The sequence below is a fragment of the Ruditapes philippinarum genome, unplaced genomic scaffold, assembly GCF_026571515.1.
Source record: "Ruditapes philippinarum isolate M1 unplaced genomic scaffold, ASM2657151v2 ctg1620_1_1_1_1, whole genome shotgun sequence".
Lineage (NCBI taxonomy): Eukaryota > Metazoa > Mollusca > Bivalvia > Venerida > Veneridae > Ruditapes > Ruditapes philippinarum.
This window is the reverse complement of record NW_026858094.1, coordinates 466,979-494,540: the sequence shown is the minus strand read 5'-3', so window position 1 is coordinate 494,540 and position 27,562 is coordinate 466,979. Positions and strand designations below refer to the sequence as shown.

The following is a 27,562-nucleotide window of genomic DNA, read 5'->3' as shown; positions in this document are numbered from 1 at the left end:
GATTCAAATGCAAAACCAAATAGACAAATTATTTTAAATGGTCAAAATGACCATGCCTACATGATATGAAAATGTTTCAGTACACAAGCTTGAATCAAGATACATGTACATGTATAGACAAAATGCATCATTTCAGATTTGTAATATCGGGACTTTCAATCTTTTTTAAGTGCCATTATTGGACACCATTCCCTTAGCAAGCATGGATAATCCAACTGATGGGTAAATTCAGTGGCTACAAGCTTGCTAACAGTTAAGTGGTAATAAAGACAACAAAACAATGTATTGACAAAAACAACATTTAATCAAAAATAACAGCCGTTCCATACAAAACCTCTATCCATAGGGCCATCAAAATCATGCTCTTGCCACTTTATTTTCCTCATCTCAATATAAGTCCTTTTTTATTTATTTCCTTCTTATATGAACAAATTTCTTTATCACCATTTTCTTTAAAGATAATGATTAATTCAAGATCAGAAATACTGATCAATTTATTTCAATATGTAAATACTTATAATTTCTTTTTTTCTTAATATAATATACAAGTTAATAGAAATTTATATATCACACATTAACAAGATGCAGTGTTCATTCCTACCCATTTTTTTTTCTCAGGGAAAATACCTACTTTCTTTATACATACCACTTTAATAAGTGTATGAAAGGCTGAAGAAAAATACAAAATGTACCTTAATACTAACTAAACAAAGCAAAGGGAAAGATTAAAAAGGAGAAAGATTACATTATTATATACTCAAAATTAAATGTTTGCTTCACTGTACTTGAAATAGTAGATCAGAAAATCATCAACTTTTTTACACACTGTGTGTTACATATAAGTATTTTTTAATTAATAAGTAATCCTTTACGAGAAATTCTCTTATTCAAAGATATATTAAAATCATCTTTTACTTATCAATGTATAGAACATAGTAAACACCTTCATGTCCTGGTATAAAAAACCTACATCAAATAACAAAAGTCATCATATGATCCTTATATATACTGTTTCAAAAAACCTCCAAGGTTGAAGACTCGTACGCTAAACCAAAGCGTACTGCCAAAGAAACACTTAAATTTACTTCTCACTTTGCACACCATTAACTATCTATATATAAATGACCTTTGTTATTTATTCAAGTACAGCATAAGCAACAAGTGACCTAATTGTTTATTATTTAACACCACTCCGTAACAATGATAAATGACAGGGTTTATACTTTACTGAATACTAAGAGAAGCAAAAGGTACAGTGCAACCACAAAAATAACTAGACAAATAAGCAGCTTATGATACCATAGTTTGTAAATTACAAATTTACTTTAAAGAAACTTTAGTCAGAATTTTTACATTTTTTTTTTTCAAGGTTTTACTTGGATACACTAATAACAAATAATGACAGAAAACATGAAACTATATCATCTCTCCTAAGAAAAATTTGGAAATATAAAATCTGTGCCAAAGTAAAAAAACAAAATAAATACCATACTTGATGTAATAAAACACCACTGGTCCAATTAAGATAAAATCATAAATGTTGTATGATTATCTTTTTGTTTTACTCATTGCAAATTTGACAGCATAATTCTACATACACAAATCACTTGAAATTAAAAAAATTAACTTTCAACATCAATTAAAATTTATTTAAGTCTGTGAGCCTTTGTGATTGCATCAGCTGACCAGTTAATATGGCATTTATTTCATACCTTAACAGTCCTTAATTAAATTCATAAACCAAACTAAAACATGTCAATTTGTTAAATAAATGACATGAAACAACATTTTTTTTTGTATTTTTTTTTCAAATATATGTACGATTAAAATACAAATTATTACCAATGATTTAAACATAGCATTGCGTGCCTTTAATAGAAAAAAAAACATGCAAAAATGTGCAGTCATAGTTATTCAATTATTATTGTTATTATTTAAACACTACAAGAACAGGAAAAGAAAAAAAAAGGATTTTCATTATTCTTAAAATCAGACACTTCAAGCAATGCTATGTTTTTTTTTTTAAAGGAAACAATGTTTATAATAACTTTATACAATCAATATAAGAATAAAATTTATACGTATAAGACCTCCACTATGTATATATATATAACTACTCTTCAAAAACTTGATTTTTTTGCCAAAAAATATCTTTTTTTCCAATTCACTTTATTGTATAATTTTACTTTTTACAAATAATTCCCACAAATAAATACACATGTAGTATTCAATTTGAAATGATCAATAAATTTTTATATAATAAAAAAAAAGAACAGGGTCCTAACACTGGGAAAAATAAAAACAAATTTAAACATATTTATACGAAACAATTCTATTTTACACAGTTTATACAACATAAACTTTTGGTAAAGGTGCGAAATATGTCTTTCCTCTATTTTTTTTGTCAATCTAAATCAATGGACAATAAATAGTTACTGACTGAGCCAAGATAATATGGCATAAAATTACCAAAATACAAGGTATTCAACCTTTTCCAGCATAAAATTACCGATTATAAAGGCAAAATGTTTCACAACATGTCAATCGTTTCAGATATGCACTTTCAGTCAAAACTACATTTTTCATGCCATCTAACTTAGATCAGTCGATAAATATTTAAAAATTTCACCTTTACCTTAATTCATACTTGTCCACTGATACAGCACACTAGCGTGCTCTCAATAATAAACAGCAAAAGTGTGGTTGCACATTCTATGTATACATATGTAGTAGATAAATGTTCCTTTTAGAAGGAACTACAATTGGTAAATCAATACTTGGAACAATCAAGCTAATATAAAACTGTAGTAAACATGTATATTAAACAATAAATCTAGAGAAAATTCCATTTTTTATTGAGTTTACTTTTCAATCATTCTTATATAATGTTAGATGTTCCTACACTTGTGTGTGAAATTATCCATCTAGCATGGATATAGACAATTTTTCCATTCTTATAAGGTATATGAATAAAAATTTACACAATACATAGTGCAATATAGTCTCCAGGTATAATCAATAAAGTCCTTCACTAAGTTATTAATCCAATTAAATGGATGAAATTCTGCCAGCCTTCATGGCGAAATATAACTCAACAGTAAAACACAATACCTCATTTGGCTTCAGTGTTCTCAATGAACATCAACCAATTTTAAAACTGAACACTGGAGACACGGTCACTTAGGTATAGCTTCTCATTGGTGTTTTCTGTGTATAACCATTATATGAGGAAACTCAACTAACTGACAGATCTCCAATACCAGTTTTGTATAGGTTTAACATAAAAGCCAGGTCCAACTGGTGTACCTTGTGGTACAACTTTAGTCAAATTTATCTATTGGCATTCAAGTGCCTTGCAATTAACATGGTTCAAGTGCCATGTGACATCAAATATTCAAGTCAAATCTTGACAGGTAAACAAAGCCTGCTGTACATTTCTCACTCCATCCCCCCCTTATAAATGTATTTTGTTCAAAAATAATACCCCACCCACCCCAAAATATATGAAACCATTCTATCGTCTTCACATAAACTTTCTAACACAAACTTTAACATAAAACTTGCCCCTCTAACCTCCTAGGATTCTGATAATAAAGTCAAATTACCTATTACAATAGTACAGATATCAATGTATCTCCCAAATAAAATATTCCTAATTGAAAATAAGATTTTATTTTTTATTCTTTTTTCCAGGATAAAGCATGTTTTTATCATACTTATCTTCCCAGTGTAATTGTATTTAGCAGAAATCCTTTTCTAACTTGCAAATTAACACAATTTCTCAGTTTAGATAGTAGTCGTGTGTAAATTGTTGACTGAAAATATCAGAAATCCTAGGACAAAAACTACTCCCAACGGTGAACAATCCTTAAACATCTTTCGTGTGTAAAGTCACAATTCTCATGATAACAACAAACCACTTCATAGAAAATAATGAACAAATATCAATGTATAAAAATAATAGATTTGTATAAAATATGATCAAAAATAAATCAACGTCAGCCGTGCATAATTACAACCCAGGACTACAGAAATACAGTATAACTTTATTTTATATTTATTTGTGTGTATTTCTTACAATTTCTGCAGTTCTGGCCTGTACCCATTACCATAGATACCAAAGAAAAACATGATTTGGTTGCTATGGTAACACTGGCATCACATACAGCTGTTTGTTTCCCCGTTTTGAACACATATCCAGTGCAGTGATGATCAACATGAGTAAAATATATAAATTTCAAAGGTGTCCTTTTTTTTATTATTAAAGTCACTGATCTTCTATGCCTTGGAACTTATTATAACATGGTTTTTTCATCACCTTTGAAATGTATATAAAATCATAAATGATACTTGCTCCACTGTATCATGACAAGGTTAAAAGTAGAAAGGACTTTGATCTGATTAATATATATTAATCACACAAATCTTTTCACGTTCATTACCAAAACTAGATAAAAGATGGTTATCAAAGTGTAATCAAATTTAAAACATTTTACTATCTTTCATTATTAAATTATATCCCCATCGTATCTCAAACATCAGGGACAATTTTCGTTAATGATTTAACACCTTATCACCAAAATTTTAATCAATTAATTAAATCAAAACCAAGGTCATGATATATAGAAGCAAGAATGTAACCCTCCCATTTCCCAATGCACCAAATGTACCCCAAAAATACCCCCCTACCCCACACAAAAATGCCCATTTTGAACATGTTAATCAAAACTGCTCTGGTATTGGACTAGGGCCTAAAAACTGGCCGGATGGTGTACTACAAATTAAGTACTGAGTGTAATATCTGTTGCAGATTTGTCGCCGTGGATACCGCTATCAGGACTCTGAAGGCCATTCTGCATCAGTTGTTTACCTATTGCACCGGTATTAGCCTCATCATCTTCATCTTCAGCATCTTCATAATTCTCATCCTCCTCCTCCTCATCATCACCACTCTTCTCTGCTTTAACAGCCTCTGAACTATCACTGAAAATATTAAACACCTTCTTCTACAGAAATTTTATCTAAAATTGGATAAGGAAACAAAACAAAATCTTAAAAATTTCCAATAAACTTCTTCTATTTGTTTTATACTAACCAATGAATTACTTACTCCGTTATATAAGTGAAATGAAATCTATACCTGTCAGGGACCATCAACTGGGCATTTCCTGAACATTTTCAATACAGAATTTACAATTTTAAAGCTATTGACACAGTATTGTGAGGTTCTTCTCCCAACAGAAGAGCTACTTTGTTCATTTTTGATTATGTTGACACTTGTATTACAAGCCAGTGCAGTTAATATATAACCTTCCTGACAGTTATGTATGGGCTTAAGTTAAACCAAATATTGGCTTGTGTATCTTTATTAATTTTAACATAATTTTCAATATTCCATCAGCATTTGCTAAAATTTTGAGCATTTTATTGTTAACTCTCAAATTAATTTTATTAATAGAATGGACTTACCCAGAATTTCCAGGATCTACTGTCATACCACGACCTTTGGGTGTCTTTTTCTTTCCACCTGGTTTAGGTCTAGCTTTTACTGCTGGCCTCCTGATACCTCTGACAGAACCACGACCCATACGATTATAGAACGGTCTCTCCTGAAAAAACAAACATCCATATTCAACGTCTTCAAGTTTTCATAAAAAAACAGGAAAGTTTCAAAATATACCTAACTTGTTCCAGACCAAAGACCTTTCCACAATTATAGGAGGCTAACAAGCATGTGTTTGTTTGTTTCATTTTACGCCTTTTCTCAACAGTATTCCAGTCATATAGGCGGGTGTCTGCCTTTAATTAGAGATAACAACATAATATTAAAGTACTTACAGGCATTCTATACATGGGCATTAACATTCCTCTTCCAGGCATGCCTCGACCTCCCATCATGCCACGCCCTCCCATCATGCCACGCCCTCCCATCATTCCTCGCCCTCCTCTCATACCTCTAGGTGCCATACCACCTCTGTAAAACATGCCTCGGGCTCCGCCTCCCCTAAAATACAAGCTTAATTATAGTTAAAACATACTTTAGACAAACTTTTTTTTTTTTTTACAAAATGACAATTAGTTTATCTTACCATTCACTAGTACATAATTACATTCTTCATTTTGTTAAAGATATTATTTTGAATTTAATGAAAAAACATACAATTAACGTAAACAAAATGTACTTCAGACAGCATAAAACTGAAAAGAAAACTCTAAAACAAGCAACTTTTCTTATAATGACATCAAAAATGCTGATCAACTAAAGTATGTTTTTATAAGTAAAGTTATCTTTGGATACATGATGGAATTTCCAGTTCAAATATTGTGCCATACAACATATATCTTATTTTTCTATCTTGATGAGTTTCACTAATAAGTAATTTGTGGTTGACTGAAAAGTGAAAAGAGGTAATGAAAAATTCAAAGATTTATCAGTCAAACAAGCAGAAAAATCAGTTATCATACTGAACCAAATGAGGGATTTTTTTTAAGTTAGTATTATAGAAGTATCACAAAATAATGAAAAGGCACGACTGTCACTGAAAGCTGGTATCAATATATCATTGATTATCAACATTTGTTTCAATATTGATTTGCAATTTGAAGTACTGACACTATTTACTTTCTGTTTAATGACAGTCTCATTATAAAAGGCTGTTTTATATATAATTTACCTTCTCGGTCCACCTACTGACATGACTCGAGGTTGCATCTGGTTGCCGCCACCACCACCACCTCTACCCCTGGATGAAGCAGATAGGTTCGGTCCCCAACTTCCTACAACAACACCTGCAATCTCCAGCTGACCTCCTCTTCCATCAACAGGAGAACGTCCTAATAAATACAGGAAAATATTTATTATTATTATATAGTAAGACAAACCTGCATTTCAGTCTATGTTATATTGGTGGCTGCTCTAATTTTGATGCTGCAAGAAACCCTTTATATCATCTACGAGGTCAAAATTAAAAGTGTAAATGAATCAAAGATAATTTGCAGTTGAAGAGTCCATGAAATAAAAGAGATGGATATTAAAGCAAATATAAATAGATGTTTAGTTAACCAGTAATTTGACAACAAAAGTTGCTGCCTATGAACAATTTCAAAACAACAACTGGTCAAAAGTAAAACATAACAAATCAATGCAAACAATAACAATGTTCAAATAAATAATTAAGTGCAGAAACAAAATGTGTCAAAATTCAACTGGAATTAACAGGTAATACTTTACTTCGTCTATCATAACCTAAAATTAAATAATGGGTTAACTCCTTTAAATATTGGGGTGACAAGACTGGCTTTTTTGCAAGTAGTAATAAAACCAGGCACTTACATACATTGTTACAAGACTCTGATTGGTTGACACTGAAATTTCTTAACCTTATTATCAATAAAGCCTAATTAAAAACATGTTCCTTCAACAACTAAAAAATCCCCACAGTCATGTGAATATCAAAATACAATTCAATTATACTACCTTTACCCAATTAGCATTATATATATTATGATCACTTTAAGGTCTAATGACAAGGAAATCCTATATATGTGCGACTTTGCTAAACATAGTTAATTTGACAAATTAATGAATTAATTTACAAAAACAATCAGCATGAATAGTTTATCAGTACTTACCAAGTATGCCTCTACCTCTGCCTTGATTTGGGGGACCCATCTCTGGAGGACCCATGAAGCCCATGCCCATCCCACGGCCTCCTTGTGGTGGAGGTGGTCCACCTGGCATCCTACCCATACCAGCTGGTCTATATGGGAACGGTCCACCTGGACCCTGTCCATACGGCATAGGATAGCCTGCGTACATAGCAGCAGATGGAAGAAATGGTTTTGCAAATTCAAACTGAAGGTTTTCCATGATAGCTTGTCTTAATCTCTCCACTCTTAACACCTGCTCTACCTGTAAAATATTGCAAAAAGTTTTCTTTATTTTTTTTTAAACTTTAGCTTGCTGAATTTTTCAAATGGACTTGTACTGCTATGAATTCAAATAAGGGATTTCAATATCAAAATAAATGTTTTAGCTCAATACCAACAATATAGAGCCTGGTCAGACTGAAAAGATGTTGGGCTATACTGGTGGCCAAGGCTGATCACCTTTGACCTTGCAAGTTAATGGTTAATATTTCTCCTGTTTTGTCGTTGTTCTAAATTATACCATGACCACTCTTAAATTTTAACCTGTAGATAGTTGATTTATAAATTCTGTAACAGTTCAAACTTCTCACGTCAGAAATATTTGAATAAGAAATGTCCTTATTCATTTATGTCACATATTCAAAATTAATCTTAATGATTTAAGTAATGGTGTCTCAAATAAATTTCATTTTTTCAAGAAGAAACTCAAAATTGTTCAAAATACCAATTAGAAAATTTCAAATATGGGAATGCAGATTTAAAATAAACAAATCATATCACAAACACTAAACTTCTGTTAAAAGAAATTTACCATGACAGAAACTTAACACTATGAAACAAGAGGGCCATGATGGCCCTGAGGTCGCTCACCTGTATATAGGCCCCCCCCCAACAAGCTTTTACTATATGCATATAGGGAAAATCAATGACCCCCCGGGGCGGGGCCAATTTTGACCCCAGGTCTTTTATTTGAACAAACTTGGTAGACACCTATTAGAACATGTTTGATGCTAAATATCTTAGCCATAGCTCTTTGAGTTCTTTAAAAGAAGATTTTTTAAGTTTTTACTATATGCATATAGGGAAAATCAATGACCCCCCCCGGGCAGGGCCAATTTTGACCCCAGGGCTTTTATTTGAACAAACTTGGTAGACACTTATTAGAACATGTTTCATGCTAAATATCTTAGCCATAGCTCTTTGAGTTATTTAAAAGAAGATTTTTTAAGTTTTTACTATATGCATATAGGGAAAATCAATGACACCCCGGGGCGGGGCCAATTTTGACCCCAGGGCTTTTATTTGAACAAACTTGGTAGACAACCATTAGAACATGTTTCATGCTAAATATCTTAGCTCTAGCTCTTTGGGTTCTTTAAAAGAAGATTTTTTAAGTTTTTACTATATGCATATAGGGAAAATCAATGACCCCCCGGGGCGGGACCAATTTTGACCCCAGGGCTTTTATTTGAACAAACTTGGTAGACACTTAGTAGAACATGTTTCATGCTAAATATCTCAGCTCTAACTCTTTTGGTTCTTTAAAAGAAGATTTTTTAAGTTTTTACTATATGCATATAGGGAAAATCAATGACCCCCTGGGGCGGGCCCATTTTTGACCCCAGGGCTTTTATTTGAACAAACTTGGTAGACACTTATTAGAACATGTTTCATGCTAAATATCTTAGCCATAGCTCTTTGAGTTCTTTAAAAGAAGATTTTTTAAGTTTTTACTATATGCATATAGGGAAAATCAATGACCCCCCGGGGCGGGGCCAATTTTGACCCCAGGGCTTTTATTTGAACAAACTTGGTAGACATCCATAAGAACATGTTTCATGCTAAATATCTTAGCTCTAGCTCTTTGGGTTCTTTAAAAGAAGATTTTTTAAGTTTTTACTATATGCATATAGGGAAAATCAATGACCCCCCCGGGGCGGGGCCAATTTTGACCCCAGGGCTTTTATTTGAACAAACTTGGTAGACACTCACTAGAAGATGTTTCATGCCAAATATCTAAGCTCTAGCTCTTATGGTTTTTTAAAAGAAGATATTTAAAGTTTTTTCTTTCGGTTGCCATGGCAACCAGAGTTCTGCATGGAATTAAATTCTTTGAACAATTTTTAAAGGTGACCACCAAATGAACATTCCTGTGAAGTTTGGATGAAATTGGCTCAGTGGTTTATGAGGAGATGTCATTTAAAGTAAAAGTTTACAGACGGACGCCGGACGGATGGACGCCGGACGAAAAGCGATCACAAAAGCTCACCCTGTCACTTTGTGACAGGTGAGCTAAAAAGATGAAAACTTTTGACATGTATATAAAAGTAACATTACCTGACCATCACACATGTCAATCAGAGGTGTATTATTGTTGGCTTTCAATAGTTTAAAGTGAAATAATTTCCCATCAAAGAACTGCCATGGGCACACCATATTCCATGGCACTGGAGCTCCACAAACATCATTGGCAAACTGAGCAACTTCTACACCAGCCATGAACAATGCAGCAAGAGCAACTCCACGAGGTTGAACTGATGGTAACTATTGGAAGGGTTGAGGAAAATAGTTAAACTTAATTGTTATATCTCAGAAATCAATAATTTCTTATCAGTTTTCTGCGAAATACTATTCAAAATACCTTATCATCCATAACTTTCATAACAAATTTCAATTGGACTTAATCTAACTTTGAACATCATATTTTTAACTTTTATGCCTTGAAGGTTGAATGCACAGAATTATTGAGAATACCTTCAAATCTTGCATGGTTTGAACATCATGAAGTAAAGGTGAAACACTCATGGCAAGGAAAGCATCTAATTCTTGTCTCTGTAAAATTCTCCCAAATTCCAACATGTATCTATAAAATAAATGAAATACCCAATCACCCAAAATAATGCAAGCCTTAGTTAATTTCTGTTAATTCCTGATATCTACTACAGAAATTTCAAATCATTGGCTATTCATAAAAACTGTTTGATGCATTGCTTTAACTGCATTTTACCTAAAAAAATCAGATTAAATAGTATCTCACACAAGTCAATATTGTAACATCAGATGAAAGAATCACTGTATTTACCATTTATTTGAAAAGTAACAGCTTATGTAAATATCTACTGCATAATTAGGATAAATCTTTTGTGACAGCTGAGAAACTGAGCAAAGCACAGTTTTTATACTTTGTCTTGTCTAATGAAAGAATTTGCAAAAGACGGTCATCGTAAACTTGTTTGATGTTATATTCTTTTTCAATATTGAAATCAATTCTGACAGACATTGGAAATCTCAGCTGAAAGCTTAATAACTCACCTAAGAACACAACTGAGTATCAACAAATGTTGTGGAACATAATTTGTGTTTAACATAAGAGGAGTATCACTATGCATAGTGGTAAGGAAAGCTCGTAGTCGCCTCGTCTTATCTTCAGGCTGCTGTCCCAGCCACATTCTTTCAATACTTGGTGTCTTCCACTCCACTGGCTTGGCCATCACAAGGTCAAAACTAGGTTTCTGACTGCCAACCCTGCGTACTACCCATTCTTTGATAGGCACTTCAAATGTTTTTGGTGCAGCACCTGCTCCATCAACTGAAAGTGACGAACAAAAAATCATACATTAAATATGTTATTTAAGTCAGATTTACTGGAGATATTTTGTCAATTTAAGCTCTCCAGTGATCACCAATATGATGCCTATTAAAGACATGAAAATAAGCTAATCTATCAGACTAAACATTTTAAGAAATAAATCACTTGCAGCTTTCTTTGCAAATATCTGAAATTTCCAACGTATACAGATTATTCCTTGTACTACAGCTTTTATTTCAAATACTTGGGATTATTTTTGCTTGTTTAAAAGAAAAAATTGAGGTCTTGTGATCGCTGCATGGTTGTTGTGCAAAAACTTTAATGCAGCCCATTATTCAAACATTTTAATTTGTATATTCTTATTTTTCCAAGGCAGCCTTACCTCTTTTATTACCCTGATTCTCATGTACAATTTTCAGTTTGTTCAGGTTGAGAAGCACACTGTAGACAGTCTTCCTAATGGAGCGGAACAAATCCATGCTTGTAGGTACCTCCCTTACACTTTCATCTTCAAGTGTCACCACCATCTTTATCTCCCCCTACAATTCATTTAACCTGAATAAAACTACAATTAATATACAAATTTTGAATAAAACTACAATTAATATACAAATTTTAACATTACAATATAAAATACTAGCCACCTCTTTTGTTTTGTACATTATGTAAAACTTGATGACAAGATGCATTTCCAGCAAGTTAATTAACAAGAAAACAAGGGTGTATACCTGTGACAGAACTTGGTACACCCAAGGTGACATCATACCCTTCTGGTGTCTCTCACTAGCTATTCTCATTATTTCTGGGCTCACTTGTGGCAGTTCAACCTCACGGCTTCCAATTCGAGTTTTTACCTGCCAAAAAATCAAGATATGTTTTTCCCCTTATAAAACATACACCAGAAAACTAATTGCAGTTTTCTAAATTTCTGACAATTTTCTATAATTCCCACGTTCCCAATTCATTTTGTACTTTTATCATTTCTCACCTGAACATTACATACTCAATTGTCTCAAATTGAAACAAATCATTTAAGTTTATATAAATGGAACATGATTTTAAAGTATTTATCATTCACAATTACAATTTCTCCAGGAATATAATTTTTAAATCATTTAAGTTTATATAAATGGAACATGATTTTAAAGTATTTATCATTCACAATTACAATTTCTCCAGGAATATAATTTTTCTAGTACTGGCGCCATTCTCAAAATAGGGAAAAATATGCTGAATGAGAACAGATAATTTATCAGCAAAATAATATGATAGATCAACATGTCTTAAAGTAAAGGGCCAGTAGATCTGTTTTTGCTAAGACTTCATTCATATGTACCGATCAGCAATTACCTATGGAGTGTTCTGGAGTAATTGTACAATTATTTGTCAGGTTATTGCAAACATTACCAACTTCTCCATACAAGTAACCAGAGAAGGACTGGAGGACAAATAGCTTTGAATGTATTGCCATCAATCACAATGTCGTGAAATCTCCTGCACCAAAAATGGCACTAAATCTTCCAACCAACATATCCATAAAACTAATATTTAAATCACTAAACAGTATATAATCTCACCTGTTTAGGGATAGGAATATTTGCCTCTGGACTGATTCTAGCAGCTCCTGCCCCATTCATCAAATGTGCTCCATATCCAGTGAAATCCTTCAAACATAAATTTTGGTAAATAGATTAATAATTTAATATAATAATAATCATAGGTAAAAAAGTATAACATAAATCCATTTTGCAGACAGAAAAGCCTAAAAATCCCATTCATATTATGATTTAATTTAAAAGCAAATGACTAAACTGTAACATGCCTTTAACAAAAACAAGAGGGCCATGATGGCCCTGGGGTCGCTCACCTGAACATAGGCCCTCAGGGCCGGGCCAGTTTAAACCAAAGGGCTTTTATTTGAACAAACTTGGAAGACACCCATTAAAATTTTTCATGATGTTAAGATTTTACTATACACAAATTATGAATAACAATGACTTTTGCGCCCCCCCCCCCTCACCCTGGCAGGGCCAATTTTAACCCCAGGGCTTTTATTTGAACAAACTTGGTAGACATCCATTAGAACATGTTTCATGCTAAATATCTCAGCTCTAGCTCTTTGGGTTCTTTAATAGAAGATTTTTAACTTTTTACTCTATGTATATAGGGAAATCAATGACCCTGGGACGGGGCCAATTTTGACCCCAGGGCTTTTATTTGAACAAATTTTGTAGACACCCATTAGAACATGTTTTATGCTAAATATCTTAGCTCTAGCTCTTTGGGTTCTTTAATTTTAAGTTTTTACTATATGCATATAGGGAAAATCAATGACCCCCTGGGGCGGGGCCAATTTTGACCCCAGGGCTTTTATTTGAACACACTTGGTAGACACTGATAAGAAGATGTTTCATGCTTAATATCTTAGCTCTAGCTCTTTGGGTTCTTTAAGAGAAGATTTTTTTAAGTTTTTACTATATGCATATAGGGAAAATCAATGAACACTGGGGCAGGGCCAATTTTGACCCCAGGGCTTTTATTTGAACAAACTTGGTAGACATCCATTAGAACATGTTTCATGCTTAATATCTCAGCTCTAGCTCTTTGGGTTCTTTAATAGAAGATTTTTAACTTTTTACTCTATGTATATAGGGAAAATCAATGACCCCTGGGACGGGGCCAATTTTGACCCCAGGGCTTTTATTTGAACAAATTTTGTAGACACCCATTAGAACATGTTTTATGCTAAATATCTTATCTCTAGCTCTTTTGGTTCTTTAAAAGAATTTTTTTTAAGTTTTTACTATATACATATAGGGAAAATCAATGACCCCCTGGGGCGGGGCCAATTTTGACCCCAGGGCTTTTATTTGAACAAACTTGGTAGACACTGATAAGAAGATGTTTCATGCTTAATATCTTAGCTCTAGCTTCTTTGGGTTCTTTAAGAGAAGATTTTTTTTAAGTTTTTATTATATGCATATAGGGAAAATCAATGAACCCTGGGGCGGGGCCAATTTTGACCCCAGGGCTTTTATTTGAACAAACTTGGTAGACATCCATTAGAACATGTTTTACATCAAATATCTAAGCTCTAGCTCTTTGGGTTTTTTAGAAGAATTTTTTTAAAGTTTTTACTATATGCATATAGGGAAAATCAATGACCCCCTGGGGCGGGGCCAATTTTGACCCCAGGGCTTTTATTTGAACAATCTTGGTAGACACTTATTAAAAGATGTTTCATGCTTAATATCTTAGGTCTAGCTCTTTGGGTTCTTTAATAGAAGATTTTTTTAAAGTTTTTACTATATGCATTGCATATAGGGAAAATCAATGACCCCCTGGGGCGGGGCCAATTTTGACCCCAGGGCTTTTATTTGAACAAACTTGGTAGACATCCATTAGAACATGTTTAATGCCAAATATCTAAGCTCTAGCTCTTTGGGTTTTGTAGAAGAAGATTTTTTAAAGTTTTTACTATATGCATATAAGGAAAATCAATGACCCCCTGGGGCAGGGCCAATTTTGACCCCAGGGCTTTTCTTTGAACAATCTTGGTAGACACTTATTAGAAGATGTTTCATGCTTAATATCTTAGGTCTAGCTCTTTGGGTTCTTTAAAAGAAGATTTTTTTTAAGTTTTTACTACAGTCGACTCTCGTTATCTCGAAGTCATTGGGACCGTCCAAAAAATATCGAGATAACGAAATGTCGAGATAAACATATTAAGGTTAGAACAAAACGAAACTGATTTTTACAAAAGACATGTGCATACTTTATGTCAAATAAACTATAATATCCCTATCTGTTGTTTTCGTAGGCCTAGTCAATATTTGACAAAGTAACATTAGCGGATGTTTACCAGCGGAAATACGGGTGTCTGTGATAAAAACACATAGTGAGGTTTACTCAGTAATACACCAATATAGTGAATCGGATATCGGATATAGTTGATTCGGATATCCTCCCGGATTATTTATCGGGTCTTTCTCGAGATTGTTCGACCGCTGATTGATTTGGTGGTGACGTTGTGAAACAATATTGCAACGATAGCGTTTCTATACTTTCACTATTTCATCTACATTTAAAGTCATAATGAATTGATACAGTGTTCGAATATTTAAAAAGAATGTAAAATTCAGTCATTTTGGACATAAGTCAATCAACACGCTAAAAAGATTAACTTTTATTAAAACAGCTAAACTTGTAACAAACATAATTGTCATTATGACACGTGCTATTAATTGAGCAATTATCGTCTAGATCGTGTTTTTCACACGTCTGAAGGGAACAGACGAAAGAAAACTATAAGTCCAGATAAACAAAGGATAATAGTGTGAAAATAACTGTTGGGGCTGAAATTTTACATCGAGATACTGAAAATATCGAAATAGAAATATCGAGATAAACAAATATTTCCAATATAGATAAAGAAGGAAGAAAATCGGGACTTTCAAAATTTCATCGAGATAACGAAATATCGAGAAAAGAGATGTCGAGATAACGATAGTTGACTGTATATGCATATAGGGAAAATCAATGACCCCCTGGGGCGGGGCCAATTTTGACCCCAGGGCTTTTATTTGAACAAACTTGGTAGACATCCATTAGAACATGTCTTATGCCAAATATCTAAGCTCTAGCTCTTTGGGTTTTTTAGAAGAAGATTTTTTTAAGTTTTTACTATATGCATATAAGAAAAATCAATGACCCCCTGGGGCGGGGCCAATTTTGACCCCAGGGCTTTTATTTGAACAATCTTGGTAGACACTCATTAGAAAATGTTTCATGCTTAATATCTTAGGTCTAGCTCTTTGGGTTCTTTAAAAGAAGATTTTTTTTAAGTTTTTACTATATGCCTATAGGGAAAATCAATGACCCCCTGGGGCGGGGCCAATTTTGACCCCAGGGCTTTTATTTGAACAATCTTGGTAGACACTCACTAGAAGATGTTTCATGCCAAATATCTAAGCTCTAGCTCTTTGGGTTATCTAGAAGAAGATGTTTAAAGTTTTTTCTTTTGGTTGCCATGGCAACCAGAGTTCTGCATGGAATGGAATTCTTTGAACAACTTTGTTAAGGCTTCACACAAGGAACATCCCTGTGAAGTTTCATTATGATCTGCCTTATGGTTTCAGAGGAGATGTCATTTGAAAAGTGTGAACGGACAACGGACGACGTACGACGGACGACAGACGACGGACGAAGAGTGATCCTAATAGCTCACCCTGAGCATATGCTCAGGTGAGCTAATAACATAAATAAATTTGATGTGAAGTTTTGCAAATTTGCAAAAAAAAAACACCAAAAAACAAACTTACCAACTTCATTTCTTGAAATATTTAGTCCTTATAAATACAATTAAGGACAGTATGAGAACTAAGGTTTTTCAAAACTAAATGTGCATATACAGCCAACATTAAGCTCATGCCTACCTGTTGTTGTTTGTTAGAAGCCATCTGTGGAGGGAAGTTACCCATTGCTGCAAAATATTAAACACAGAATTACAAACATGGGCATGGTAATTGATTTGGTTGGGTTGTCACATTGACACTGTAAGCATATTCTGGTGGCAGATGACCCCATGTGCATCATTATATACAGCCAAGTAGAAGCACAGGTCAAAAAATATAAATTTTTATTTCTGTCTTCAAACCAAGAGGGTAGGTAGGTCAGAATTAGTTTTATACATATACAGTGAAATCTGAAAAGAAAGAACAACAGACATCAAGAAAATCAAAACTCTCTAAATATCGTAGACTGTAGATGGTTCAATTTGTTTCTTTCCTTAGACAATTGCATGCCCTGAAAAAACTCCAATCTGTATTTAAACAGAATATTGGACGGTTGATAAAGCATTTTATCCCCTATCAAATATATCTGAATGTTTGTGGGTACAGTACCGATATTCCTATCCAAACTACAACACATGGCAAATATCATTCTTAAGCAAGGAAACTAGAATTCAATTGTGGTCAATGGGAGTTGAAATGGTAGAAAACAGCTATCATAAATGATATGGAGAAATAAAATATTTTCTAATGAACATACAATATAACACACTTACTGGGTCTTGGATTATATCTAAGGAAGCCCTCCTCTGTACCATTAAAGTAGTACTGCACGCTCTGTTTTAGTTTAGAGATAAGATCTAATTTATTTCCCTTTGCTGAATCCCTGCAAAAACAAAAACATTTACCAAATTACCTCTTACAAAACGATTAAAACTAATGTCAGCAATATCAAACGGAAAAAGCTCGAGTTAGCAAGTGAAAATCTTGTACAACTAAAAAAATTATCAAGATATTGTAAACAAGCATTTGATAGTATTGCGGGCAATACAGTAGTCCCCTACCGGTCCCTCAAAAAGTTCTTTAATTGTCATACACTCCTGTGTATTGCCATTTATAATGAATTTGAGGATGAAGTCTGTATTTGAAAATATCGACCACAAAACATAATAAAATAAGTTTGTCTATATCACAGTAAGTTTCCATGCTTAGTAAGGAAATTATGTTTATACAACCTTGTCATATTATTACGATGTGGGATTTTAAAGTAAATCCTATAAGGAATGAAGAAGTTGGAGTGAAAATACCAGTTTCTCGAAAAAAATCTAAGTTCAAGGGGGACATAATTCTGGAAATAGTCTTGCTAGAGTATTTAACCTTCTCAAAAATGTCGAGTGTTAATAAGAAAACATATATATGAAGTTTGAAGTAGATACATTAGGAAATAAAGAAGTTATTTAAAAAAAGACAACATTTTTTTCCCCTAAAAATCTAAGTTCAAGGGAGGTAATACTGATATTTTTTGTGCTAGAGTTATAAACCTTGTCACATATGACGTGGTTGATGACCAGAAACTTATATTTAAAGTTTGAAGTAAACACCTTAAGAAATAAAGAACATATAGTGAAAAAGCTGAAAAATTTAAATCAGAAATCTTGAAATTCAGGCTATTTGTTGCCATAGCAACCAGAATTTTCAACATAAGAAGAAAAGAAAAAGATGTGCATAATCTCCAGACTGCCATCTACCCATATTTCAAGTTTCATAAAAATATTTTCAGTACTTTTTGAGTTATCACTGGATCCAGTTTATGTGTTAAATTTGCCATATTTTCAGACTATTTGTTGCCATAGCAACCAGAATTTTCAACATAAGAAGAAAAAAAAAGACGTGCATAATCTCCATACTGCCATCTATCCATATATCAAGTTTCATAAAAATATTTTCAGTACTTTTTGCGTTATCGCGGGATCCAGTTTTGTGGACGGACGGACGGACTGACAGACTGACAGACAGACGGACGGAGGGTAAACCTAAAGTCCCCTCCGGTTAAACCGGTAGGGGACTAACAAGGAGTGTTAAGTATTGTGTTTAACTTATTTTTTTACACATCATCGTGACATGCACAAATCTATTGCTATACCTTAGACAGCTAAAATTAGTTTCTATTAATTTACTTGGTTATATGCTTCAGTTAAATATAACTTCCTTTTGAATCAGTTCCAAGAATAAGTATCTTAAACTTTACTGTAGATTTTTAGATGAACTTTCCAAACATCATAGTAATATCATTTTTTCTTATTCTCAGATAAAGATTTGTTATTCTTTGATATTTATACCTGAAAATGGCATCTCCAACATAATCCATGTTGGAAATATCTGGGATACTTCGTACATAGTCCACAACAGCACGGATAACATTGTCTGGATTGGGCTGTAAAATAACAACACAATCAGACAAGAGGGCCATGATGGCCCTGAGGTCGCTCACCTGTATATAGGCCCCCCCCCCCAACGTTGCAGGGCCAATTTTACCCAAGGGCTTTTATTTGCACAAACTTGGTTGACACCCATAAGAAGATGTTTAATGCTAAACATCTAAGCTCTAGCTCATTGGGCTTTTTAAAAGAAGATTTTTTTAAAGTTTTTACTATACACATATAGTTAAAAACAATGACACCCCTGGGGCGGGGCCAGTTTTGACCCCAGGGCTTTTATTTGAACAAACTTTGTAGACACTTACTAGAAGATGTTACATGCTTAATATCTAACCTCTAGCTATTTGGGTTTTTTCAAAGAAGATTTAAAGTTTTTGCTATCGATACACATATAAAGAAAATCAATGACCCCCGGGGCGGGGCCAATTTTGACCCCAGGTCTTTTATTTGAACAAACTTTGTAGACACTCACTAAAAGATGTTTCATGCTTAATATCTTAACTCTAGCTATTTGGGTTTTTTCAAAGAAGATTTTTTAAGTTTTTGCTATACATATATAAGGAAAATCAATGACCCCCGGGGCGGTCCCAGGGCTTTTATTTGAACAAAATTGGTAGACACATATTAGAACATGTTTCATGCTAAATATCTTAGCTCTAACTCTTTTGGTTCTTTAAAAGAAGATTTTTTAAGTTTTTACTATATGCATATAGGGAAAATCAATGACCCCCTGGGGCGGGGCCAATTTTAACCCCAGGGCTTTTATTTGAACAAACTTGGTAGACACCTATTAGAACATGTTTGATGCTCAATATCTTAGCCATAGCTCTTTGAGTTCTTTAAAAGAAGATTTTTTAAGTTTTTACTATATGCATATAGGGAAAATCAATGACCCCCTGGGGCGGGGCCAATTTTGACCCCAGGGCTTTTATTTGAACAAACTTGGTAGACACCCATTAGAACATGTTTCATGCTAAATATCTTAGCTCTAGCTCTTTGGGTTCTTTAAAAGAAGATTTTTTAAGTTTTTACTATATGCATATAGGGAAAATCAATGACCCCCCGGGGCGGGGCCAATTTTGACCCCCAGGGCTTTTATATGAACAAACTTGGTAGACACTCACTTGAAGATGTTTCATGCCAAATATCTAAGCTCTAGCTCTTATGGTTTTTTTAAAAGAAGATATTTAAAGTTTTTTCTTTCGGTTGCCATGGCAACCAGAGTTCTGCATGGAATTAAATTCTTTGAACAATTTTTAAAGGTGACCACCAAAGGAACATTCCTGTGAAGTTTGGATGAAATTGGCTTAGTGGTTTATGAGGAGATGTCATTTAAAGTAAAAGTTTACGGACGGACGACGGACGGACGGCCGGACGCCGGACGAAAAGCGATCACAAAAGCTCACCCTGTCACTTTGTGACAGGTGAGCTAAAAATAAAAATACACCCTGAAAATTCATTATGTTAAACAAACACCCCTTTAGTTTACTAAATGTAAACTCAAGTGGTCTGCATAATAGACATCATCATTCATAAAGCACTAAAATTTTAAATTGCTGGTTGTCCAATAGGACTGCTTCAGACATTACAGCGGATAATGCTTGTGAGAATTGTATTTTTAAAGACCTTACAATAAAATCAGAGTATTCCAGGTAAAGTTTGTGTGCATTGACGAAGAAAATACCAGTTTTATTTTTTTTCGAGTAGCTACTGTATAAAATAGATTAGGACCCACACTGCAAATTTGAACAAACAACCCACTATCATTTCGGCTTAAAAGATGGAAAAGTGAGAACAGAGTGAAAACTTGGCTTAGTTCTCCACCCTAACCAGGGGACAGTGATTTTTCTCACTTAATTGATTTTGGGAAAAATTAACCCTAAAATTGCTAATTTGGAAAATAAAAAAGGCTGGTTTTTGACAAGCTTGCAGCAAATTTGACAGGAAGGTCAGCATCCTATTCCATTGCCCACCACATACCCAGTCAGAGAAATAGCCGCCATATAATCTCAGTCTTTGCCTTAATTTTTTATCAGCACTAGCCCAGTCGGGCTAGCAGCTTACAAAGTTCACTAGCCCGAACACATTTTAACTAGCCCGAACCAAAATGGTATTTTTTTGCATACATTTTGTTCAAAAATAACACTTTCTATATGTTTTATATACCATTTAACATTATCAAAATATCAACTAATCAACCTTTTCTTCCTTTCATTATTTAAATAAGAAGAGTTTAAACTATATATGAAAAGAGGATATTTTGATATTTCTGTGGCATTGTCCATAGACACTGAAAAAAAAATTGTTTAAAAACTGAAAATACTCTTCTCCTCGTTTACTGTAACCATGTCGGCTGATACATGCATTGACAACAAATTTATATTCCTTTTCGTATTACTTTTTTTTTTTTGGTGTGTTCCTTTTTGGCTAAGTGCCTTCAAAATACAAGAGAAAAGACATATTGTGAAGCATGAGATGACGCCTAATAAATGTCTAACAATCAATAATATTTCATAAGCGTTTTAAGTTCAATAAAGCTGCAAATAATTTTTAGGGCCAATGTGGTTTACCCATCATAATCTAGAGTAAAATGAAAATTCTGGGGTAAAATTTATAAAAAGAATTTGCATTGTTTTGTTATCAAATTTCATTGCCTTCTAAAAAGTTCCTTTCTTTACATAAATCAGTCTGACTTACATAAATAATAAAATATTGATTCAATGTGAAATAATACAAAACTTGCTCTGTTAAGGCAGGCTTCCCTAGACTAGGGTTTGTTTAGGTTACACAGCAAGTTAATGACAAGACTCGTTTTTTTATTGCTGACATGTTGTTGTTTGAATGTGTCACATTCTTTTACAATAAGCTACATGGTCAGCATGAGGCTATATTCATACTCTATTTCTACAGACTACATTTTAGTACCGTTCTTTGGTTTTGATTATTTATAATTGAAATTAGAATTAATGAAAAATAAATATAATAGAATTAAAACTTTTATACACAAAGAATTAGTCTTTGAGGAAATTGTCTGTAACTGTAAACTTGGTACGAAAATATTGAGTATAAAACTGCAGATGGCAAGGGAGAAATATGTTTTCCAATAAATAAAGTGGCAAGTACAACATTTTCCTTTATTTTGTAGCAAAAAAATTATAATATATGTCTAAACAAATTGAATATTAGGTTAAGTCCTATGATGATTACACCAAATTTAACTTTATCAATAATTTCATTTCAGAAACTCCCAAGAGTTACCTTCCCTTTTTACTCAATGTCACTTCCTGCTACTTTCGTTTTCAACTTACAGCAGTGTTGACAATAGTACTTTTAATTTTCCATCCAATTCAGCAGAAATCTATTGGATTTTCATAAAGCCAAAACATTGCTATCTGAAGCTCTGCATATTTCCAACATTTTCTTAATTTGGATATGAAAAAAGCCCTCGACCAGACGGGCTACCAGCTTGGAATTTCACTCGACCACCCGCAAATTTACTTGACTTGGTCGTCGGTCGAGTGGGTTAAGTCGAAGACTGTAATCTATCAAGACAGCTTTCTGCATCAACAATCAAACAAAATCTGCTTGAAACAAGAGGGCCATGATGGCCCTGGATCGCTCCCCTGACCCATCAACCGCATCCAAGCAATGTCTTAGACAAGCATCCTGGCCAAGTTTGATGACAATTGAGTCAAAATTGTGACCTCTAGTGTGTTAAAAAGGTTTTCCATATTTGGGCAGGGGTTTACTTAAGGTTTTGACTTTCACTTGCCCAAAGGGCAAGTAACTTTAACTTTGAAAATCTACTTGCCCCCAGGAAAAACAGGTTGCCCGATCTTAAATGTGAAGTTTGTTAATAATCAAAGCAAAAATTTTGGGTAAAAACTAGAAATGTGTCCATAGGACACGGGTGCCCCCACCTTGCCACTGTTCTGTCAATCTTTTTACTAAGTGAAGGGAAATAACTCTACAAATACTGGATAAATCCACAAGCAAAACCCCAGGTGCAAATCTAAATATGCTGAGCAACCTGCCCATAAGGTTTAATGACTATGTCAAATCCTTTTTGAGTAACTTGCGACACAAGTTGAAAACTGCAAAAATTTTCTAAGTCAAGGGCAATAACTCTAAAAATACTGAATAAGTCCAGACGAAAATACCTAGTTCACAACTGCACATGCTGATCAATATTCCTGTGAAGTTTCATGACTCTAGGTGAAATACTTTTCGAGTTACGTGCGACACAAGTTAAAAATTGCAAAATTTTACAAAGTCAAGGGCAATAACTCTGAAAATACTAAAAATTTCCAGACGAAAATACCCAGGCCCCGTGTTCACAAAGAAAAGATCAGGATCAGGATCAAGTGATCCTGATTTTATTTTCATTGTTTTATGTTACTAAAATTTATTGTGTTTTGCTAGAATTAAAAAGTAAATATTCAAAATGTAAAACTTTGTTGATTTGAAAAGAAATGAAACTATTTTGGGATAAAATTAACAAATACAAAAATATTTGGATCAAAATAAGTATCAATTTTAGGATCGGGATCAATATTTGGATCAACTGTAAAAATCCCGTATCTTGTAAAAATTACAATAAATTTATTCTAAAATTTCATCGATTTGCTATTTCAAGTCCAGTTTTATCAAATTAATATTAGATATTTAATCTATGAGGATAAAAAATGAAGAATATTAGAGTTTTTCAATTTGATCCTGATCTTGATCCTGATCCTTAAATCTTTGTGAACACGGGGCCAGGTGCACAACTGCACATGCTGATCAACATTCCTGTAAAGTTTCATTACTCTAGGTGAAATACTTTTTGAGTTACATGCGACACAAGTTGAAAATTGCAAAATTTTACTAAGTCAAGGGCAATAACTCTAAAAATACTAGAAATATCCAGACGAAAATACCCAGGTGCACAACTACACATGCTGATCAACATTCCTGTACAATTTCATGACTCTAAGTGAAATACTTTTTGAGTTACGTGCGACACAAAAGTGAACGGACGGACAGACGGACAAGGGTAAATCTAAATGCCCGCCACTAAAGTGGGGGCAAAATAAGATTTATTGCAGATCCTATCAACTTATGCCTCAGATAGTAAAATAGTCCTAAATTCCCTACTGTATATGTTTTTTGCTAATTCACAATAGTCTAGGGGTCAACACAATTTTCTTTGCCAGGGATCCAATAGAAATCCCTGAGATTTAATTTAGAAAAACTCCTAAATGTCGGGGATTCCTCACATCAAAATAGTAAAATGAAAGTGAAGATTAACAATAGTCATGTCCGACATGATCTGTTAAGGCTTATAAAAATTACAGGTAATAATTAGGCCATTTTCCAGATGACTTTTAAAATATATTAACATTCAGATGCTATCACCTTAAAAATATTTATTCCCTATTACAACTTTAAAAAGGAAACAGTACATTGATTGCTAAAATTGTGCTAGGTTTGTTGATTTCAAACAATGTAAAATATCAAAAATATGTTTGCTTTGTTTGCATTACCAAACTAGTAATGTACCTTTCAAATTTATTTCATTTTTAAAAACAACAAGTTGCTCCAAGTCCATGACAGGATGTGTTATATTCAATTTAAATTGATCTGTCTGATTCCTATCCTCTCTGTTTGTAATAAAATTTATTTGAAGTTTTAACCTATATCACATCAAAGGGACTCACCCCACGCAGGAATCATACAGTTCAGAGCACTGACTGCTTCAAAGAACTGTCAGACGAAATATACGTCATTTGCTGTATGTTTCACCTAAGGAGGTTTTTTCTGTTTTGGTCGTAAATTAGGCATGACCTAGAATGACCTCAGATAACTTATAGTTACACAATATGCTGTGATTTACCAAAAAGGATTTTAAACATTTTATGGATTATTTTATTCTGTTTATTAATAGGTAAGAATACTTTTAAACATTGCCGTAGGGGAGAAAGGAAAATAAATTAACAACAGTTCAAGACTATTATGATTTTTCGTCAAGATTTGTGTAAAAAAGATTACTGGTGACGAATTAAAAAAAAATTCTATCGGCCTATTGCAAATGAGTTGACGCCAGTTAGTTAAATTTTGACTGTATGAAGAAAACAATAGCGTACGGTACAGGATTCAAAGGAGTAGATTTTTACGGCCCGATTTTTCTGTTCTTTCTTTAACCTTGCAGTTGTGTCAGTCTTTATCGACATAACTCATCTTGAATTTTTGTGATTTTATGCTTTTTATTCAGAAAATCAGATGTTTTCTTTGCCGTGGCTTTTTCTTTAATTGCTGTAGATTTTTTTCTTTTAAAAATGGGAAAACTTTCGGCGCCGCCCGCCATTTTGAAAGGAAAGCAAAATGGAAAAAGTTTTTTTACGTAAGTTGATTGGTTGGAGTCCAACTACAATCAGAAACAGTTAAAAATACACTTTTTTGACTGTAATATGAACGGAAAGAAAAGTATTATCGGCAAAGGATATCAAAGCTAATAGAAGGCATAACGAAAATTCACTTGCCCGCCGGGCAATTTGCTTTCAAATTTCACTTGCCCGCAGCGATTTCTCCCCGATGCGGGCAAGCGGGCGTCCGCTTAAATAAACCCCTGTTGGGCAATGCGACCTAATTTTTGACTGGAGATGACCCATATTCAAACTTGACCTAGAAATCATCAAAACAACCTTTCTGACAAATTTCCTGAATATTTGGATCAAAACTGGAGCCACTACAGTGTTATAAAGATTTTTCTATTTTTAGCTTCTGTGACCTAGTTTTTGACCGGAGATGACCCATCTTCGAACTTGACCTAGAAATCATCAAAACAACCTTCCTGACAAATTTCCAGAATATTTGGATCAAAACTGCAGCCACTAGAGTGTTAACAAGCTTTTTCTATTTTTAGCTCCTGTGACCTAGTTTTTGACCGGAGATGACCCATCTTCGAACTTGACCTAGAAATCATTAAAACAACCTTCCTGACAAATTTCTAGAATATTTGGATCAAAACTGCAGCCACTAGAGTGTTAACAAGCTTTTTCTATTTTTAACTCCTGTGACCTAGTTTTTGACCGGAGATGACCCATCTTCGAACTTGACCTAGAAATCATCAAAACAACCTTCCTGACAAATTTCCAGAATATTTGGATCAAAACTGCAGCCACTAGAGTGTTAACAAGCTTTTTCTATTTTTAGCTCCTGTGACCTAGTTTTTGACCGGAGATAACCCATCTTCGAACTTGACCTAGAAATCATTAAAACAACCTTCCTGACAAATTTCCAGAATATTTGGATCAAAACTGCAGCCAGAGGAGTGTTAACAAGCTTTTTCTATTTTTAGCTCCTTTGACCTAGTTTTTAACCGGAGATGACCCATCTTCGAACTCGATGAGTCGATCTGTATTTCATTGAGACAAACATTCTGACAAAGTTTGACAATGATCCAATCAAAACTGTGACTGCTAGACTGTTAACAACCAAATGTTGACAATGAACGAGGCACGAAGACGGACGCCGGACAGAGCCCCATCACTATACCTCACCTTGACCACTTCGTGGTCAGGTGAGCTAAAAACTGATTTTTGGGAAAACTGCATGATTTTATTTTAAAGAAAATTTCAATTGCGAAGAGGCCTTTTTTTCGAAGTCTGTTATGTAAGTAGGAAAATCACTAAGGGACTGGTGCATAATTATCTCCCGATTGTGTTAAAAAAACATATGAAATCAGACAAATTAGTTAATTACCTTAATGGTTTTACCAGCATCTTGTGAAGCACGAGCCAAAAGATCTTTGTAGAAATCATATAGATCTTCTTCAGTCAAGATGTGATTTCCTTTAATATAAAATTATGTACATTTGTACTGAAAATTCATCAAGTAAAAATTATACGAAAAATAAAATTCTTGTTTTAAAAGATCATTAAAGTTGCTGTTGTTGCCAGGACCAAAAATATCTTTATCATTAGTTTTACTGTTGCATCACAATATTTGTACAAAATGTAAGAAGACTAAGTCTTCCAAACATTTGTAATCCTTAAGTTTCTGTCAATATAAATGGGCATATGTTTTAAAACTTACACATTGTTTGTGAAACTTGAACCAAATACTTCGAAAGAGGAAACACTAGATTCAGTTATTCTGTAAATAGCACAACCTTTCAATGAAATTGCATCCTAGTTACTTGGAAAAATAAATTAGTCACACCTGCCTACAATATTTATGCATATTAATCAGTATGTGTTTTTGTTGATTTGTAACACATAAAGCCACCCCAAAACCAATTATCAAAACCATTACAGGATTTATAGTACAATATTAATAAAATTTGACCCTCAGGATTTTAACTGGAGGGTCAAATTTTGTTTAAATCATGGGGATTTGGCCTTGTAGTTTAAAACTTGATAAAATGACCCTCAGGATTTCATGGCTAGTGAACACCCTGGTCTATGCAATATAACATTAAAAAAGTTGCAATTGCATTTGATGGGACCCAAAAGATGTTGTTTTCAAATTATTTATGTTATCTTTTTTTCAAATATATATACATACATGAACATTATTTTGCACAATTCAATAGCAAAATCATTTTTCAAGTC

General features: G+C 33.5%; 1 protein-coding gene across 2 annotated transcripts in view; it reads right to left on the bottom strand.

The window, feature by feature from the left end:
- Positions 1-285: 285 nt before the first annotated feature.
- The window catches only part of LOC132752072 (constitutive coactivator of PPAR-gamma-like protein 1), a 28,517-nt gene continuing 1,240 nt past the window's right edge, over positions 286-27,562 (bottom strand). The window contains exons 2-17 of one of the 2 annotated variants that reach the window (XM_060742346.1): positions 26,712-26,800; positions 18,870-18,964; positions 17,307-17,416; positions 16,675-16,721; positions 12,817-12,903; positions 11,968-12,093; positions 11,622-11,778; positions 10,963-11,239; positions 10,405-10,513; positions 9,988-10,194; positions 7,633-7,912; positions 7,232-7,246; positions 6,675-6,834; positions 5,839-6,004; positions 5,470-5,609; positions 286-4,983 (exon numbers count right to left, since the gene is read on the bottom strand). In XM_060742346.1, the coding sequence (XP_060598329.1) occupies positions 4,782-4,983; positions 5,470-5,609; positions 5,839-6,004; positions 6,675-6,834; positions 7,232-7,246; positions 7,633-7,912; positions 9,988-10,194; positions 10,405-10,513; positions 10,963-11,239; positions 11,622-11,778; positions 11,968-12,093; positions 12,817-12,903; positions 16,675-16,721; positions 17,307-17,416; positions 18,870-18,964; positions 26,712-26,800 (2,267 nt within the window). In that variant the 3' untranslated portion in view covers positions 286-4,781. The remainder of the gene's footprint in view (positions 4,984-5,469; positions 5,610-5,838; positions 6,005-6,674; positions 6,835-7,231; positions 7,247-7,632; positions 7,913-9,987; positions 10,195-10,404; positions 10,514-10,962; positions 11,240-11,621; positions 11,779-11,967; positions 12,094-12,816; positions 12,904-16,674; positions 16,722-17,306; positions 17,417-18,869; positions 18,965-26,711; positions 26,801-27,562) is intronic. The other variant, XM_060742347.1, reaches the window with a different exon arrangement.